At 59.6% G+C, this 19095-nt stretch overlaps 1 protein-coding gene across 4 annotated transcripts in view; it reads right to left on the minus strand.

The window, feature by feature from the left end:
* Positions 1 to 3723: 3723 nt before the first annotated feature.
* The window catches only part of KCNIP2 (potassium voltage-gated channel interacting protein 2), a 45054-nt gene continuing 29682 nt past the window's right edge, over positions 3724 to 19095 (minus strand). For 2 of the 4 annotated variants that reach the window (XM_086467527.1, XM_086467525.1), the window contains exons 2-9: positions 7443 to 7538; positions 6166 to 6290; positions 5702 to 5771; positions 5537 to 5607; positions 4908 to 5015; positions 4419 to 4523; positions 4077 to 4139; positions 3724 to 3771 (exon numbers count right to left, since the gene is read on the minus strand). In XM_086467527.1, the coding sequence (XP_086323653.1) occupies positions 3724 to 3771; positions 4077 to 4139; positions 4419 to 4523; positions 4908 to 5015; positions 5537 to 5607; positions 5702 to 5771; positions 6166 to 6290; positions 7443 to 7538 (686 nt within the window). The remainder of the gene's footprint in view (positions 3772 to 4076; positions 4140 to 4418; positions 4524 to 4907; positions 5016 to 5536; positions 5608 to 5701; positions 5772 to 6165; positions 6291 to 7442; positions 7539 to 19095) is intronic. The other 2 variants (XM_086467528.1, XM_009953808.2) reach the window with 1 other exon arrangement.

Raw genomic sequence — 19095 nt, forward strand, 5'->3', positions numbered from 1 at the left:
CTGAAGCAGGCATCGTGCTCACAGCTTTCATTGTACCAAAATAATCCTGCTGTAACAGTTCCACCAGTGTTGGGAACTAATCCTTTTACAAGGTGTTTGTGTTTCTAGGCAGTATTCAGGATGCTGGAGTGAATCACTGCCCCAGGCTGTATCAGCTGCTTCATCCAGTTGCTCAGCTGCATTCCCACTATCCTTTTTTCTTCTAAAAGCTGGGAAAGAGATGGCTTGAAACAACACAAGGCTGCCATTTTCCAAGGACCCTTCAGCTCTTACCTCTGTTCTCAGCATGGACCCAAAAACTTTGCTGTTACCCACCCTTAAATGCCACATCTTAACAAGGGACACCTGGTCCCAAGCCCTGCCTTACACAGCAGCTTCTCACAACAAGCTGATGACACATCTAGAGCAACTGATCCAGTCCTCCTTGCCCGCAGCCCTTTCTCCAAGGCCTACCTCAGAAGGAAGCTAAGATTATTTTTTGACCAGCTGCTCCCTCCCTCCTCGACACGACCCCATAGTTATCAGCAATGATCCCTGCACAAACCTATTCCCATTTGGTGTGGAAAGGCTACAGCAGCATTTGAAGGCTGAGCCCCACAGCACCCTTTTTTCCCTTCATCACCCCAGTTACTCTCTTGCCCTTTGCCCTGGGGAACAGGACCCAAGGGACCTCGTCAGTGGCTTACAGCATCCTTGTGCCGCGAGAGGGCATGTCAAGCCTGCTGATGGCATTGCCCAAAATAGCAACCAGCCGAGCAGAGCTCATGGGGAATAGGATATACTGGGAAGGGTGGGTTAGAAGGGAAAATGCAGGCCCATTCATGCTGCTGTACACAGATCTGGGTGATTGGCAGCAACTCAAAAAGGTCCCTGGGGAGTCAGAGGCTTTGGAAAGAGCAGACTCACAGCTTTCCCAGTTCCATGATGGTAATTCCTTGCCATAACCAGAGCCCATCCTTTAAGATGTTTGGGTCTACAGGCAGCTCTTCATATTGAGCTTTCAGTTCCTAGACCACAGACTGCAAATGCTGGGGGGTGTCACTGTCCCACATCAGGTCCACTACCCTGTTGTTCTGCTGTTTTCTTACTTATGTTCTTTTTTCCTCTTTGTTTTGCTTCAAGCCATTTTCCCCTGTTCTCAAGGCTGTACTCTCCCAAGGACTAGTGATTGCCCATCAGTTCATACCCCTGAGAGAAACCCCTTTCCAGTCTTTACCTACCCCTTCAAGGAGGTAACTGACTATCTTCCTGTTAGCTCAGCCTTAAATGCCACATCCTAACAAGGGCCACCTGGTCCCAAGCTCGGGTTCACCCAGCAGCATCTCATGACAAGCTGAAAACACACCTGACAGCCCCACTCCTGAGACCTGACACACTTGGCGTAAGACCCTGCTAGCCTAAAGCCTACAGCTTCCCAGCAGGGGAAAGACTGTATTTATGAGGCCACTGATGGCCTGGCCAGGCTGCTTGGGACTCTGGCCAGCTCAGCATGCACCCTGTCCCCCATGCAACTTCCCAGAGCAACCATGCAGAGCACTCTGCAGCTGCAGCACCCCAAAAAGGCTGCCAACCCTCTGCAGACACCCTCAGCCCTTATTTCCCCTGCCCCGCCCCCGCAGGCGGCTGACAGATGCAAAGACATAACGGTGGTGTGCATAGCGATTGTGGTTAGATTTTATTGTTTGGTTGGTTTTTTTGTTGTTTTTTTGTTTTGTTTTGTTTTTTTACCCATATTATTGTTATAATACAAAATATACAGACTGGAGATGCCAAGCGGGTTGTGGGTCACCATGCCCTGGGGCGGGGGGTCACGCCATGCGACCTGCAGTGTGAGGGAGGAGGCAGCATCTGCTCCGCGTGGCGGGGGGACGGTGGGTACCCCAGAGAGCCTGGCAGGAGGGAGGAACGGGAGGAGACAGGAGGGATAAGGGTTGGAATACCTGCCCTCCCACCCTTGGGAGACTGCCAGTGGGAGCTCAGCCCCGCGGCAAACCCAGGAACAGGAGTGTGAGATGAACAATGTGTTGAAGGAACCTAAAAAACACCATGTCTGCAAGGACTGGGCCAGGGACAGTCCTGCTGGGGAGCCGCCCTGTAGCTTTGGCTCAGGACCCAGGGGGGGTTTCTAGTGGCTCCAACACCAGGGGCTCAGGCTGGGTCTGGGGCCTGGCCCAGCATGGGTACTGGCCTTGCTCACCCCTTCCCCACTGATCCCAGACACCGCAGCTCCAGCCAGCCTCGATTGCCCTTGGCTGCTAAGGATGCAGCGGCTGGAGCAGCAGAGCCGGGGGCTGCTGGGGCTGGGTCCATTCCCAGTGCCTGTGGGATTGCACAGAGGGGTTTCTGGGGTTGGCATGGGGTCACTATCCCGCTGTCCCAGCTACAGCTCGGGGGGACATGCGGCCAGGACAGGCCTGCCTGCACACACCCGTCCCTGAGGAGCTGGTGGTGACAAAGACATGAGGAGCCCCAGGGTGCTGGCTTCCTCCCGGGGTCCCCAGGCAGGCTCTCGCATGGCGGTGCCAGGAGAAGGGGCTGAGCCTGCCCTGCCCCAATGTGATCATCCAGCCCACCGGCAGCACAGCAATGACTCCCGGCCGACCCCTGCCTCGACTTTCTCCCCAAGGATCTGCCAGCTCAGCCCTGTCACCAGCACAGGGCTAAGCCTGTGGAGACACCTCTGTCCCATTGCTCACTCCCTGCACCCCCAGGTACTGGGTAAGCTGTGGCCAGCCAGGGAACGGGAGCAGGGCAATGTCAGCAGCAAACGATGTCCAAGGACCAGGGTGGCCACTGGAGACCAGCACACCTTCCTCCTCCACATGTCCTCATACCCTGGCTGCCGTGTCCTTGGGTAGGGGTGGAAAGGGTGTCTCTCCATTGAAGCCTGAGGTCCCCTGTATGCCAGCACCCCGAATTCAAGGGACAAGGCCTGAGATTGCAGCTCTCCCAGCCCAGCATCCTCCATCCAGGGGGACCAGTGCCACAAGAAGGCACCTAGGGGTCCCTTTATCCTCCCCTCTCCCCACGTCAGGATGAGCCTCCTAGGTCTAACTGATCCCTCTGGGATCAGGGGCTGCTCCCCACAGCTCATGCAGCAATGAACCCCGAGTGCCTGTGGGGCTGCCTTCTCCAGGCACAGCCCCTCTGCCACCCACTGGCCCAGGGGCTGGGCAAGGAGGGTGGCCAGTGGCTCATGGCTGACATGCCGGACACACTCCTCGCAGCAGACCATGGCCAGGGCAGGGGAGGAAGCTGAGGCACTGGCACCCATTGCAAGACTTTATTGGTTTCTAGACAACATCACTGGAGGGTTTGGACTGGAGCCAGTGCTGGGGGCTCCCGGGGCTGGGGAGGGTCAGGGGTGTGGGAGCTGTGGCTGCACGGGGTGCTGTGCACAGGGGAAGCCTCTATCACAGCCTGAAGCTGCGGCTTCCCTGCCAGGAACGGGTACAGGGAGGTCCATCCAGGCCAAACGCTCACCCCGTGCCATCCATGCCCATGCTCCAACATCCGGGAGCACCTGCTTGGGATCCCCCGAGGAAAGCAGAGCCAGCCCAGGGGGAAGGGAAGATCCTGGCACCGACCACGTCTCTGGGAAGGGAAGCTCCTTCCCGCAGGGGTGTCTGTGCAGCCAGTGGAGGGGAGGCTCGAAGGAGAAGTCGAGAGAAGCAGGTTCTGGGCCCGGTGGCAGGAGAGCTCGGTTGGAGGCAGGTCCGGGAGCTAAATCACGTTGTCAAAGAGCTGCATGGACCGCATGATATTCTCATCCTGCAGGGAGGAGGTGAGAAGCGGGTGAGTTGGGCATGGAACAGTGGTCTGGGCAGCTCCCCTCAAATGTGGCTTTACCCTCATGGCAGCTCTGACCCATGGGACAAGAGCCCCAGGGATTACAGGCAGTTTCCAAGCCCTGTGGATGCAGAGCTCTCCTCATCTGCACAGGGATGCCGGCACGGATACAGTTCCCAAAGCTGCCCCTGGGAGCCTTCACCCCCTCTCTGCCAGGAGGGTGATGGGGGGACAGAAGTCCCCAAGGGACAGGGAGATGGCCCAGCACCAAAGCAGGGCTGCTTTACCTTCTGGCAGGACTCCAGGAACTCCTCGATTGTCACCACGCCGTCCTTATTTCGGTCCATTTTCTGCAGACAAGCACAGCACAGTAGGGGCATGGCAGGGACAGTCCCAGCCCCAGGGAGAGCCCAGCACTCCCTGCCTGGGTCCCACAGAGTCTGGACACAGCACACCAGTTGCCCCAGCCATCCCCCAGCATCCAGCAGGACCAGGATGGCCTTCTCTCTCCCCAGCTCCAGCACAGCCCTGCTTCATCCCCAATACGGGGTGTTTTCTCCTGCATGGTGCCAGGTTTTGGGCAGCCACTGGCTCTGTGCTGGAGCTTCCCCAGGACATGCTCAGCTCACCTGGAAGAAGTTCTCCACATGCTCCCGGGGCGCTTCCTCCCGCATGGCCGGGTATGTGTATTTGCCCATCATGTCATAGATGGACTTCATGATGTCCAGCATTTCCTGGAGGGAAGGGGAGCAGGGTTGCAGGGTTAACACGGGGCTCTGCCTCTGCCTGGTCCCCAACCCACACCTTTTTTGTGATGCTCCTGAAGGACCCATGGGGTGCTCAGTTGTGTTCCTGCCGGCTCCGTGCACAGTGTGGAGCCATGTGTATGCCTGTGTGTGTGATGGAGCCCTCAAAGCAGCACACACCTCCTCCATCTCAGAGACATACCAGTGCCAGGGGGCCAGGAGGAACCTGTTTGCAAAGCTGAGCTCAGTAAACATTGACCCCCCACCAGCTCTCCTCCAGAGGTCAGCTAACACCCCTGAGTCCTGCCGTCATCCCTGATGGGTGCAGACCTGCGCTGGCCCTGGGGACCAGCCTCGACCCCTCCATCCCACCTCTTTGGTGATGCAGCCATCTTTGTTCAGGTCGTAGAGGTTGAAGGCCCAGTTCAGGCGATCGTCAATGGTGCCCCGCAGGATGATGGACAGCCCAGACACAAAGTCCTGCAAGGATGGGCAAGGCAGGCAGATGGGAGTTACGGCCACAAAGGGTCTCACGGACACAGAGGGCACAGCCCTGCTTGTCCCTCCTGCAGAGGGGGAACTCAGCCCCAAAGCAGATGTACCCTGGGGCTGGGCTGACCAGCGGAATGTTGAGTATCAAAAAAGAGTCTGGGAAAAAATGATTGCTTGTCCCCAAATATCACTAGTCCCTTGGGTCACAGCACCCAAGAGGACAACATGCATCACAACTTGCTGTTCAGCCAAAGCCTGAACAAGACACAGCCACAGCTGTGCCTGCCAGGCTGGTGTACCTACAAGATACTAGCGAGAAAATACAGTAAGTCCCCTTTTTTGTTGCTTTTCACCATTTTTCCACTGCCTTTGGGAATTAATAAACTCCACCAGCCCCTGCAAAGCTCTCCATGCATCTGCAACAGCAACACTGCTCAGCCCAGCCTGTGGTATCGGAAGGGACATGCCCTTCCTGCCCACCCGCCATCCCCTCCTGAGCCACAGCTCACCTCAAAGCTGACGGAGCCATCGTGGTCAGTGTCGAAGGCATTGAAGAGGAAGGTGGCATACGTGCTGGAGTCTGGGGGGAGGCAGACAGTGTGAGAGGGTGCTGTGTGACCCCCTGCCCCACGGAGGCACCGATGCAGGGCATGGGGATGGGGATGGGCACTCACCTCCCTGCGGGAAGAACTGTGAGTAGATCTGCTTGAAGTTTTCTTCATTGACAATGCCGCTCGGGCACTCCTGCCAGGGCAAGCCACAGCGTCACCTCCACATTGTGGAGAAGGGCTAAGCACCCCCCTAAATCCCTGCAGCTCCCTTGCCTCATCCCCCTGGCCCTGCACTGCCTCGTGGGGCAGCTGGTAAGGCTGCTTGGAGCATCTCCCTGATTTCGTGGGCTGCACCCCTTGCTGGAGGAGGTCTGCATCCCAGGCACCAGGGAGAGGGCTCTCTGCACCCAAGGGATGGAGCACAGGATCAGGCTTCCCCATTGAGCTCCCTGGAGGTGTGATCAGGCTGCAGCCTGATACAAACTTCAACACCAAAGTCCCAAAAGCCCTTGCAAACCCCGAAGCACCCTCAGAGGTGGACATGACAGCAGAGGCAGGACTAGCAAAGCTGGTCGAGGGGCACTCACGTTCTTGAAGCCTCGGTACAGGACCTGCAGCTCTTTACGGGTGAACTTGGTCTGCTCCTGGAGCTGCTCCAGCCCCTCAGGGCGGTGGCAGACGGTAGAGAGCTCAAACTCATCTTCAACGCTGTCTGCAAGGAACCCAAGGGAAGAGAGGGCAGCTGAGGCCAGCACCCTCCTGCCCCGCCCTGTGGGGGGCAGGAGAGGCACCTTGCACAGTATCCTCTCACACATGCCCAGGGTGACACATTTTTGGCGTGACCTGCTCAGCCAGAGTTGGGGCTATGCCAGCACGGGACACTCAGAGACACCCTGGGCGCAGACCAGCGTCTGACACTGGGCAAGAGCCCCACCAGCCTCTGCCACAGCCCAGGCTGGGCAGAAAGGGGGTGTGAAACCCCCCAGTGCTGAGACCCTCTTTGCCTGCCCTTCTTCTCCCACCAGCACGGGCATCTGCCCTGTGGAGCTGAGACCCCAGACGTCCCGCAGGTCTGTGCTGCACTGGGGCTCATGTCCAGCAGAAGAGCTGCCCCCAGAACCCCCAGCCCCAAGTGCCACCCCAGCCTTATCTAGACCCCATCCTGCCCACTGCGACCCCCCTTCATCGATGGCTTCTTCCCACCATCTGGCAAACTGCAGAACCCCTGCCCACAGCAGCCAGCACCCCCAGACCCCACTGCAACCAAGACGGGCTGTGGCCCCACAGTGGGTACACCCCCCCTCCGTGGGGCAGAGCAGCCCCTGCCCCTTCATACTCACCTCTGCTCCCAGAGGGGATCAGCTCACACCACAGGGCAGGGGGAGACCCCAGCCAGGGGCTTGGACTCACTGAGGGGCCAAGCACACCCGGTGCAGGGGCAGGTAGGGGGCTCTGGGCAGCTCTGTGCTCACTCCCTGCTCGGCCCCTTTCACCCTCCCCCCCCCCCCCCATCAAACCTCCATTTCCAAACCAACACTGAGCTTCAAGCAACAACCTCCCAGCCTTTAAACCAGCGCCGGGAGGGTCCTGCTGCCCCGAGCCAGCTCCAAAGCCGGCCTCAGCACTGTGCATCCTGTGGGAGCCCCTCTGCAGAGCTGGAGAGGGAGGAAAAACAGCCTGGAAGCAGGCGAGGACAGAGGTGGGTGCAGAGCCCATTGGATCGGACCCCTCCAGGGCAGGACTGATCCTGACAGCCCCAAACCCAGGGCAGGCATCCCCTTCCCATGGGCAGGGCCAGGGCGGAGGGCACAGGCAGCAGCACCGCCGGGGACACACACACACAAAGGCAAGAAGAAGCACTTGCTTTCGCTGAGCGAGGGGATGGATTTGGGCCGGCAGCAGGGCAGCAGTTTGAGGAATCGCTGCTTCAGCGCTTTTTTAGTTTGGCCTGGTGGGTTGCCTGGAAGAAAGAAGGAGTCACCAAGCAGAAGAAGAGTTAACAGAGCAGCGGCCCCCGGACCCAGCAGGCAGCAGGGTTGGGCACCCGGCATGGGGTGAGCAGGGCCGGAGGCAGCACATGCAGCGTGAGGCTGGAGGAGCAGGAAGGCAAAGCCCAGCCCAGACTCTGCTTGGCCTTTCAGCTTCATCCCAGGACAAACCCGGCACTGGAGTTTCCCTCCTTGGGAAGGATGAGAGTGGCAAAAGGGCAACCCCGCTGGGCTACCTACACCCAGCACCTCTGTACCACCCCATCAAAGCATGCCAGCGTGCACTGGAGACACTCGTTAGCCCAGAAACCCAGGAGATGGCAGGGCTAAACTCTGCCCTTTAGCCTCAAGGCCAAATACCTGCTCCCTGGGGACCCTCCTCTCCCCACCAGACTGTTCAGGGAGGCAGGGCAGGACGGAGCCCAAGAAACAGCCTGCAGCCAAGCTGGGGCGTTGCATCCTCCCCAGATGACGGGTTTGATCCTGCTGGCACCCGACGGCTGAACGCGAAGCATGCGCCAAACCCAGCCATGCAGCCCGGACTGCAGCATGCACCCCCGCCCCGGCGCGGTGCTGGGATCCGAGCCCAGGGATCTGCTTTGAGACAGCCAGGAGGGGAATGGGGCTCAGGGCTTTCCCTCGGCCAGGCTATACGGCAGGGTGAGAGGCTCCCCACATCAGCCTGGCCCATGGCCCCTGCTTCCAAGTGGCCCTGCATCAATAGCAGGTCCCCTCACTGCACAGACACCCTCCCCTCGCCACCCTCTATTCCCCCATCTGGACCCCCAATGGCTTTGCTCAGCCCCATCTCTCCCAGCTGGCACTGCCCCATGGCTGCAGACCCACTCCCTCCCTTCCCGCAGGGCCCCGCAGTGCCTCAAGCCAGCAAACTCAGCATAGGACTAACACTGCAGGCGGGGAGGGGAGGAAGAGGAGCGGATGAAGGCCATGCTGGGTTCCAACCCCCAAAGGGAGGCAGACAGCAGCACAGGACACTAATGGGACGAAAGGTGCAAAGTCCCTTTGGGGCTCCGCTGACACCACATTTCCTCCAAGCACCCTGGACATCTGCAAACAGCAGATCATGACACCTATGCATCCTGAACCCTGGTTTTAGGAGTTGTCTCTCTAGGGGGCTAGCAGATGGGGCTTCTCCAGTGGCTTTCTTAGCCTTGTGGGGGCTGAGCTGAGCCCCAGGTGCTGGGGAAATGGTTCTGTGTGGTACCCAGCTCCAGGATAGGGACGTGGGTCTGCGTCCAGCAGCCCCTGCTGGGCAGGTGGGTTCCCGAGTGCCCACAGGCAGGGCCTGGGACCCTCTGAGCTCACGCCAAGGCGTCAGGCTGGGGCAGGCAGCTCCATCACTCTGAGGTGATGGAGAACAGCTCTGGGAGGTCATTGTCCCAGAAGGACATCACACAAAGCCAATCAGAGAGGGCACATTTGTCCCCAGGGAAATGGCATCCACAGAAGGATGCCAGTGATGCCCAAAGGTGTAGGGATGCACGAATGCAGCCCCTGGCATTTGTCAAGGGGCGACAAGGGTAAGGGTGAGGGCCAGGATCTGGGCACTGGCACGACAGCACAGCCTGGCTCCTGTCTGCTCCAGGGTTTGCAGGCAGGTGAGGAAAGAGGCTTTTTCCTTCCCAGAAAAGGGCATCAGTTGTGCATAAAATATTATTTTGGCCTACTACTTTTCCACTGCTTTAATTTGCAGAGAGAAAGGGAAATTGCACCTTTCAGCCTTCCAAGGATACTCTGGGGCCAGGTCCCTCCATCAGAGCTGAGCTGCGGGAACAGACCTGGGAGGCAGAAGCAGCCCCTTCACCCAGGCAGGAAGGGATGGGTTGGGCAGAGCAACACCCAACATCAGGGTGATGGACCAGGGGAGGGAGCAGGGCAGGAGGGAAACCACACAGCGAGAGAGATGCAACAGAGAGTAAACTGTGGTTGGACTCACAGGGGCAGCAGGTATAGGCACGTGCAGTAGGTCAGGTCGGGTGCAAGTTACTTTAGTTTGTTATAAAGAAGGAAAAAGAAAAAAAAAAAATAAAGAACATGGGCGTTTTCTTAAGGAGGAAACCGAAGAGGGCCCAGCTCCAGGGGCCCCGGGGCACAGAAGGGAGCACGTTCAGCACATGCAGCTTAACAACAGGAGAGGGGTGACCAGGGCTGGGGTTTTGCTGTCCTGGCTTCGGTGCACCTGAGGGTTCTGCTGGGGAGGACACACCATCCCCTCTCTGTCCCCAGCATCCAAAACGTGAGCAAGTCTGGGGACTCCCTGGGCTCCCCCTTGCTGGGAAACAGCTCTGCCCAAAGACAGGGAGCGGAGCCAGGCCACATGCTGCCCCGCTGGGTGCACGGGATGTCCACAGTACAAAGCCCTGTTCCTGCCAGCAACAGCTCCTTTTCCAGATGTTGCTCTGCCCTCCGCCCCTCTACAAGAGCCACCAAGTGGCTGGCAGCGGCTGGCACAAAACAAGCCAACAGAACGGGCTGGCAGTGTTTTATCTGCAGCAGGAGGTCTGCCGGGTTAAGTGGCCTGTCACTTCCCACACATCACTCCACAGCCCAGAGACTTCGAAACACACACACCTGCCCACACACCCCCCGAGCCTCCGTCCTTGGGCAGCACCGTAAGGGGAAAGGATTTCCCATCTCCACACGTTGTTCAAATGAATCCCGAATGTTGCTGGACATTGGCTCTGAAGGGCCCTGAAGTGGGTGAGTCCCTGACCCCAGCAGAGACTGCCACAGAGATAGCCGTTGACCACTTTGTGTTGAGCCACCAGCAGCTGATGTGTCCTTAGGGGCTGGATCCAGCCAGTGTCGCCACATCAAGGGGCTACACACTGCTGGGCTGACACCCATCCTCCCAAGGAGGACCCAAACCTGGGCTGCTCTGTGGTCTCCCCAGAGAGAAAGCAGAAGCTGGGGTCAGCACAATGCATAACCATGTCCCTGCCCTCCCCACAGAGCCACAACCACCAGTGCCCTCCCAGTGACAGCTGACTGGGGAGATCAACTCACCCCTTCCACAGCACACTCCTGATAGAAAAGACTCTACAATAACAAACCAACAGGCAGTGCCAAAACTCCCCCTTGACTCTCAGTAACCTGTCACTAAATGCATCATCACAATGGCTGCAGGATACGCATCTCACAGCAGCGAGATTTCCCCAGTGTCCCCAGCTCAGTGCCCAGGCATGGCACTATTCCATGATGGGAGCAGATTACCAGAAGCCACTGGGTGAGTCATGTAGCTCCCACAGCTCCTGCCTGGCCTCGTGGGGCAACACTGAGTCAGCTGGTATGTCAGAGGGAGCTGGTACACCAGGGACAATCTGCCCCAGCACCCTGCCCTAGGAGCAGGGCTGAGGTGGCAGAAGGCAGCTGGGCAAGCTCTACTGTTTCAGAGAGCCTGGCTAGGAAGCAGGAGGGCAAAGCCCAGCCCGGGTAGGGTGATGAACCAGAAGAAGGTGCAGGGCAGGCCCAGGGGAGCATGGAGAAGGGGTCAGCAGTTCCCAGAACATTCTCTCTTCTGTAGAAAAGCCTCCATCCCCTTCCAGAGCATCACATTTTCCAGGGAGGCCAGAGGCACATCCCAAGGCTCCCCCTGCCAGGCTGTGGCTCTGGGTCCATCTGGGAAGTCATGCTGCACCTACCACCTGTGGCTCATGATCATCCCTGTGCAGGCTCAGCTCCGAGCAGGGTCCAGCACACAGCCTTGGGGATCACAGCTCTCTGGGATCTGCAATGAAGGCCGGCTAGAGGAAGAGACAGCGAGCTCCCACAGCTGCCCCCAGGTGAGGGTCAGGACGGGTCTCACCAGCAGCAGCTCTGCAAATGACCCTCATCAGTCAGTGGTGACAGAGTCAAGTGTAACCAGGGCCAAGGTTCTTGCAGCAGCCTCTGAGGCCAGACAGTCATCCATTAGGGGAATGAAATCAGAGCTAGCATCTACCGGGGCAGGGGACAGAGAGTCCCTGTCCTGGGGGTGGCACAGGGGCAGCCTCAGCCCGGACACCCAGAGCCATCAAGGCTGAAGGAGCTGGCAGCAGCAAAGCTGCCGCGTGAGACCTGCAGTTCATGGGACAGCAGAGACACTCAGGGCCAGGATGTTCCCCGGTGCAAGAGACAGGAGAGGGCTGCACAACCCTCATGCCGAACAGGCCCCAGAGGCAGGGACATGGTCCAGAAGGGGCCGCAGGGCAGAGCAGGGCTCACAGCAGTGCTGTCCCCATTCCGGTCCCCAGCCTGTGACCATGCTCCCAGACAGCCTGGCTGTGCCTGAAGGAGATGTTGCCAGAATAATGATTTCTCAGGCCACACCACGTAAGAAATGTTGCGAGCAGGGAACGGGACGGGATAGAAGTGCCGAGGGACGGTGGAGCTCAGGGGCTCCCCAAATGGTGCAGGTAAGGCTGCAGGACTGGGACAGCCATGTGCACCACCCTGCTGCAAAACCTATGCACAGGGACACGTTCTGCCCTAGCCCATCATCACCTCCATGGCATGGACACCTCTGGCAGCAGGAACTGGCACATCCAAAGTGCCAGAGGAGCTACCCAAAAAATGCCCCAACAGAACAGCAGCTCCTCTTGGCTGCAGGCAGCATGTCCCACAAGAGAGCTGGTTGTTCTGCATATCCATTACCCAGATGCCACCCATACCCTCCACAGTAAGGCACAGTGATGAAGCCTGGACATGCCTCAGCCACAGCCCAGCCAGATTCCAGGAAGCTCAGGGACATCCTCCATCCCAAGGGGTTGAAAGCACCTCCTGGGCACAGCACCCTTCTCCTCTCCCTCTGCTCAGCCACTAATTGCTCCTCAGATCAGTCCTATCCACACATCTTCCCATCATAGCCCCCACCCCAAGAGGATGTGATCTGCAGCCCCTTCATCTCACAGCATCCCCAGTGCCAGCCAGGAGGCAGAAGGGATGGAGGCAAACAAACCCCAGATCTTACTCATGCAACGTCTGTTGGCAGCCCTTGTCTGAGCCAGGACTGTGCGTGGCACAGCCGAGGAAGGCAGCCAAAGGAGACAAGGCAGCAGCACCGTGCAGCTCTCTGCACTCCCACCCTCACCAGGCACAACCAACAGGTCACACATCCCTCGCTCTGACATGTTTTGGGTCCTCTTGTCTGGCCACATCCAGTCCTGTCTTCAGCACCCACAGTAGCCTCTTCTGTCCCCAAGCCTGGCACAGCCCCACAGCGCGGTGAAGGGGCCAGCGGTTCCAGATTCTTTTAACCACACTCCCCCCATAGCCGCCAATAACTGTGGCAGTGAGAAAAGCTTTCCCCTGCATGGTGCCGTTCCCCACATCCATCACTCCTTGACCCCAGCTCCCGCTCATCCCCCCAGTCACCTACAGCCCTTTTCCCCCATCATCTGACAAAGCCCAGCCCTCTGCATCCCAATGCCCCCGGACTCCAACACACCAGATAGTCCCAGTCCCCCAGCACCCCACACATTACTGCACCCCAATGTCTCCAGACACATATATCCCCCACCCTAATGCTCTGAGACATGTAACTTTCTAGCATCCTGCACCCCAACACCCCACATCCCAATGTCGCCAGATATTCCCACTGCAACATCCCCGATAACCCTCTACCCCAGTGCCCCCCCCAAGCACCCCAACACTCCCAAACACCCCCAGACCCCAACCCCCAGACACCCTCACTTCCCCAGCTCCCTACATCCCAATGCCACCAGACACCCTCCCACACCCTAATGCCCCCACAAATGCCCCAGAACACACTAATCCTTACAAACTTCCCCCAAGCATCCTGCAGCCCCTGGGGCAGGAGGTGAGGAGCATCTCCACCACCACATCCCTATCCCACTGCAACACCATCCCCATCCCCGTCCCTGTCCCACCTCCTCTGGACAGGTCGATGATGCCCAGCGCATGGAGTAGCTTGAGGCTGGAGCAGAGCAGCAGGATGATGCCCACTGTTTGCAGCCCCTGCGGGTCCCAGGGCGCCCCAGCATCTGACATCCCCCAGACGTGCAGCCCCAGCAGGCAGCTGGTCTGGTAGCAACAGACCCAGCAAGGGAGGAGAGGGGAGGGCAGGGGAGGGGAGACCTGCTTTGGCCCTCCCTCTTCCCGCCCCGACACCCTCCAGGGCTCCTCAGGGCACCCAGGCTGCAGGGGAGGAGGGAGCCCATGCAACTACTCAAGGGACTTAGGGGTCAGCTCTCACCCCAGGGCACCCCTGCACCTACACAGCCTGGCACAGGCACCGCACAGCACTGGAAACCATGGAGGAGTGCAGAGCCGACACCAGTGGGTGCGTGGAGGAGGCTCAGCTGCCCTCAACTCCCACCCCAAAAGCAGCACATGGTGGCACCGACCCTGGAGCAGAGCCATGCGCAGGGGTCCTCGAGCTCATTGCTCACTACCCCCCAGGACACTGCTGCCACCCAGCCCAGGGACCAGCCCTGCCCAGGACAGCCCCTCTGCCCCATCTCAAACCACCAAACCTGCCCCCCAGCAGTGCCCCCACCTTACATGCACCCACAGCACAGCATGAGGAGCTCGCTGCCCCAGAGCTCAGCCTTGTCTGCTGATCGCCTCCACTGACACCCTCACCTCTTCCCCCTTCACCTCCTGGGGGAACATCTGCACCTCTGCGCAGCAGCGAGTCACAGCCACGTGCAAGATCTGTGGTGTGTGGAGGAGCCGCAGCTGGGGGCTGCCAGCCCTGGGTACCTCACTCGTTGCTGGACAGAAACGTGCCCCACTCCACTCTGGGGTGCTGCCTAGAGGCAGGGCAGCACAGTGGGGTGGCCAGCCAGGGTGGGGGTGTCCCCACAGCCCACCCAAAGCCCTGTCTTGTGGGCAGCAAGGCAGAGACCCCAGCCTGGCAGCAGTGGTAATTATAAAGTTTGAGACAATTTTCTACACACCTTTCATCGAAAAACTGCTTCTGATCTGGCCACCCCCTGCTCCAGCAGCACAGCAAGCCCCAGGGCAGGCACCCAAGGGGAATGAGACATTTCCTCTCGTCCCTGGGAGGGGATGCTACAGCCAAGCATGGACGGTGTGAGGGACCTCCTGCAGCCTGCGCCCCGGGGACCACAACCCCACAGAACCCTAGCCGGGGCACTTCTATTCCCACTTCTGCCCAGTCCTGGGGTCTAATCATGCCCCTTGCAGAGGAGAGGTGAAGGACACCCCATTGAGCTCTCACAGCACCCTGCAGCCCAACACAACCCTGTGCTAGAGAGCCCCATGTCCGGTCCAAGCCAACCTCCCCACTGGACTCTGAGGTTTCATCCTCCACTGGCAGAGCAGGGCTGCAAAGAAGGGCTGTCCCAACAGGCTCCCTTGCTCTCTAGCTTTATTGCTTTTTCTCCAGCCTGTGATTTTCTCACCTCCTCCTGGCTGAGTGATATCCCTGCCTCTCTGTCCGCTGGCTCAGAGCCCGTCTCTCAGGAAGGATGCAGCAGTCTAGTCCCTGCTCCGTGTCCAGCCAGGTCCCCTTGCTCCCCTCTCCACACACATCAGCAACAGAAAGAGTGAGGCAGGCCAGAGGGAATTAGGAGGGAAGCAATGTGAAAAGTGATTAACGCGAGGCCGGAGGGAGAAGAGATTCAACAAGCTAATTACGTCTGTCTGGGCTGAGCGGGACGTGACACCACTCAGTGTCAGATTTGGCGGGGTGTGTGCCGTGGGCACTGCAGTCTTTGGGGAGCTCGGTGCTGGGAGAGCTGCCCTGCCCTGGCCCCAGCCATAGGGATCACAGTCAAGGGGACCCAGGGCCAAGTGCCCTTCTCCCCCAGCTTCACGGTCTCCAGGCAGGGCAAGACAGCACAGCCCATGCTGTGCCCATAGCAATGACCAGGGCTGATGTCCCTGGGTGCAGAGCATGTGGAAGATGCTCCACAGAGGGGAGCAGAGGGTCCCCAGGAGACCTTCTTCTCCAAGATCCCAGTGCTGGCAGGATGCTGCCCAACTACATCATGCCTCAGCGTGTAAGGCTATGCCGGGATCCAAACTCAGCCACTGGCCATGGCTACCATGCATCTCTGCCACTTCCCCTCCCACTTTGCAAGCCCTCAAGGTGAGGAGCTCTCCAGATTGAGCCACCAGACCCTGCCCAGCCCTACAGCCAGCTGAAAAACCTGACAGCCCGTGGAAAAGGAAAGGCAAGTGTTAAACCCACTGCACACGGGGAAAACTCTGGTGCGCCCCAGCCCAGAGTACCCTAAACTTCAACCTGGAGCACCTGCAGCTGTCCAAGGCTGGATTTCGATGCCTTGAGATCTACCCCACCTGCAGCCAGCTCAGCTTGACCTCTCAAGTCTGTCACACCCACCAGGTTGGATGGTGCCCTGAGCCGGGGGACCCCTGGCACCACACCCCAAAAGGCTGGTCCCTCCTGCAGCCAAGACACTGTGCTCCTGCCAGAGGGGTTCCTGGAAAGCAGGAGGAAATCAGGGCTTGGCACAGGGCTTTGCTCTCACCAGCACCATGGGGATGCTCATTTTCTCCCCTCTCCAGAGGGACCCTCGCCCTGAACCAGGCATGAGGAGGTGGCCATGCTGCTCATTGCCACCACCCTCCTGCCTGGCATCCTTTGGGGTGCTGGTAGCACGCAGGCAGGCTGCTGCTCCCTCCTGTTTCTCACCAGACTCTGAAGGCGTTTGGCACCCTCCTCAGCCCCACTTCCCGCTCTACAGTCTCAGCTCCGGGGCAACAGCATCAGCCCCCCCCCCAGGGACGGCAGAGGCCAGCACACCCCATGTTGGGGGCCCTCCAAGACAATCCCAATCCTGCCTGCCCCATGCACGGACCCCGACCCGATCAAGGCAGGGACAGCCCTGCCAGCCCTGGGCAGACACCAGCTATCTTGCCCATAGCAATCTGCAGCTTCATCTAATATTCATCTGAGGCCAGGCTACGTGGGCAGCTCTCCCGCCTTTTACCTCGTGCCCACCCCTCCTCCCAGCCAGGAGCGATTGCTCTGCGCTGAATTATTGATGCTGCACTTCAGGAGCCAAAATCAATAGCGTTTCTCTTCGCCTGCCCCCTCCCAAGCGCTTGGCCAAAGCGGGCTCTTGGCAGAGGGCTGGGAGCCCCCCGGGCAGCTCTGCAGTGCTCAGGTAGCTCTGCCAGGAGATGTTCGGGGCTGGGGACAGGCACAGTGGCACAGGGCAGCGATGGGGTGACGTGGCCCATCAGTGATTAAGCAGCAGTAAACAATGCCAGCTCCAGCATCGATCACCCCTGGAGCACAGCGCACCCACAGGACATGCTCCACCACTGCTGCCAGACAGCAGCTCTGGCTGTGCCACCAAGGCTGCGGTGAGGTCCAAGGGGGGACAGTGCCAAGGGGACAGGGTGCAGACAACCAGCACTCCTGTCCAAGCCCTTGCTCAGAGGAGGGCCAGCTCCAAAGGGAGAATGGGTTGCTCAGGGCCTTGTCCAGCTGAGTTTGGGAACCCACCAAACCTGGAGTTCCCTCACATCTGCCCCCTGCAGTCCCCCCAGGCACAGATGGGGTCTTGCTGCAAAATGCTCCCACCGAATCATTCCCCAGGGCTAGGGCATTCTTCCAGTCTCCTCTGGAGATGCTGTATCCCCAGCCCATCACTGTGGTGGCACCACACCTCCCAGCATAACCCATCCCCCGGACACCACCAGCACAGCCTGAGCTGAGACAGCCGCAGGCAGGGTACTGGCAGGGATGGGGCAGGGGGAGTGTGGGGCAGCAGCCGGGGCAGGGGAAGCGCAGCAGGCAGTATTGATGGCTCCGGAGCGGGTGGCAGGGCCTCGTGTCCATTAGCAGCTCTGAGCCATTAGTGTACGGTTTCATGCTCTTTGCGGTCCCTGGGCTGTCACTGCCAGTCCAGGCATGGCTGGTAAACAACCCCCGGAGGGGACAGCATTTCCCAGCCCCAGACACTGCCTGGGACCTTCCCCAGAGAGCAAAGTCTCCCACCTGCTGCCTCCCGAGCCAGGGAGGTGACTCATGCAACAGCATCTCACCCCCAGCCCCACACAGAACTGCTCACCCCCAGGACTCCTCACACGGTGCCCAGGGCTCGGCTCGGCTCGGCTCAACCTCAGCCAATTTCTGCCCCTCTGAGCAACACCTTTCCTTCCCCTCTGGGCACCTTTTTGACGACGGGAGCAATCGCTGCCAATCCAGGGCACCTGGGTCCCACTCAGCACCACAGCTGGGGTGAGTCTGGGGTGAAACCACAGCCAGACCAGACAGAACCCACAGCTCCCCAGTGTGAGGATGCGAGTGGAGGGGGACAGGGCAGGCAGGCTGTGCCTCCCCACTCTGCATAGTGACACCATGTCCTCCTGGGGACAAAAGAGGACTGCCAGCAAGGCTTGTCCTTCATGGGAGACAGGCATGCCACCATCCATCCCAGTCCCCTCTGTAAGGGTGCTGGCTGATGGGAACATGGGTGGATACAGGACACCCATCTCCAACCTTCTGCCCTGGCCCAGGAGAGAGCAAAGACACTTGCAGGGGGATGAGGAGTGTGTCCCAGGGGATGGAGGAGCATGGCTTAAACAAGGAGCAGCCACACAGGCCAAGGGGTGGCCCCTGCCTCATACTGTGTCCCCCAGCAGGGTTGCTGCCAGGGCCGGGGCGCTCTCTGCATCCCCTCTCTCCACCACAGCTGGAAGTCAGTGTGCTGCAGAGCTGCCAGAGCTGATGCCACTGACTTTGGTGCAAAGGTTCCAGTAGCTGCATGGGGAAGCAAAGGCACAGGGAGGGGGGAAAATCAGGGTATGGGGGAGTTACCCCCAAATCACCAGCAGAACTAGGGAGCAGGTGTCCAATATGGGCACAGTCAGCCTGCCCCTCTGCCTCCCAGGGCTCACGGGCAGGACACCTGGGAGTTAACTCAGCCCCAGCCTCAGTTTCCCTCCTGGCACGATCTACCTAGGAGCGCTGCTGCTGGGGCACAGGGCAAAGCAAGTAGTTAAACAGCAATGAAAGCTTTCCTGCCCTGCAAGCAGGTTCACAGGGCCAGATGGAGAGAGCCTCCCTTCTGCCCCCTCCCTCTCCACCCCCAGGCATGGCCAACCTCGGGGTCCAGCCCAGCGGTGCTGCTCAGGGGCACCCTGGCACCGTGCATGGAGGGGAGCCGGCATTTGCCGCTGCACCCAGCCTGCACGAGAGCCAGCACTGCAGAACCAAAGCAGAGCATCCCAGAGCACCAGTGGATCAGGCAAACTGCCTGTCACCTCCTCACCCTATGCGTGCCCTGATGCCCGTCTGCAGGCTTGGGCGGGGGCTGGGCAAGGCTGGGAGGACTGTTGACACAACCATCACCCCTGGGAGTCCAGGGAGCGCCCGGCCAAGTGGTCCTGAGCTCCTTCCTACCACACACAGAGTAGCCCAAGCAGACCTGGGCTCCACCGAGCATGCCCCCCACACACCGCTCGGCACCCTGCATGGTCTGTCCCCAGCCAGGCAGCACCCCCTCTGTCCACCCACCCTTCCCAAGGGCCACAGGGGCCCTGGGGAGAGCCAGGAAAGGGAGTGCA

Source organism: Leptosomus discolor, chromosome 6 (assembly GCF_034619465.1).
Source record: "Leptosomus discolor isolate bLepDis1 chromosome 6, bLepDis1.hap2, whole genome shotgun sequence".
Lineage (NCBI taxonomy): Eukaryota > Metazoa > Chordata > Aves > Leptosomiformes > Leptosomidae > Leptosomus > Leptosomus discolor.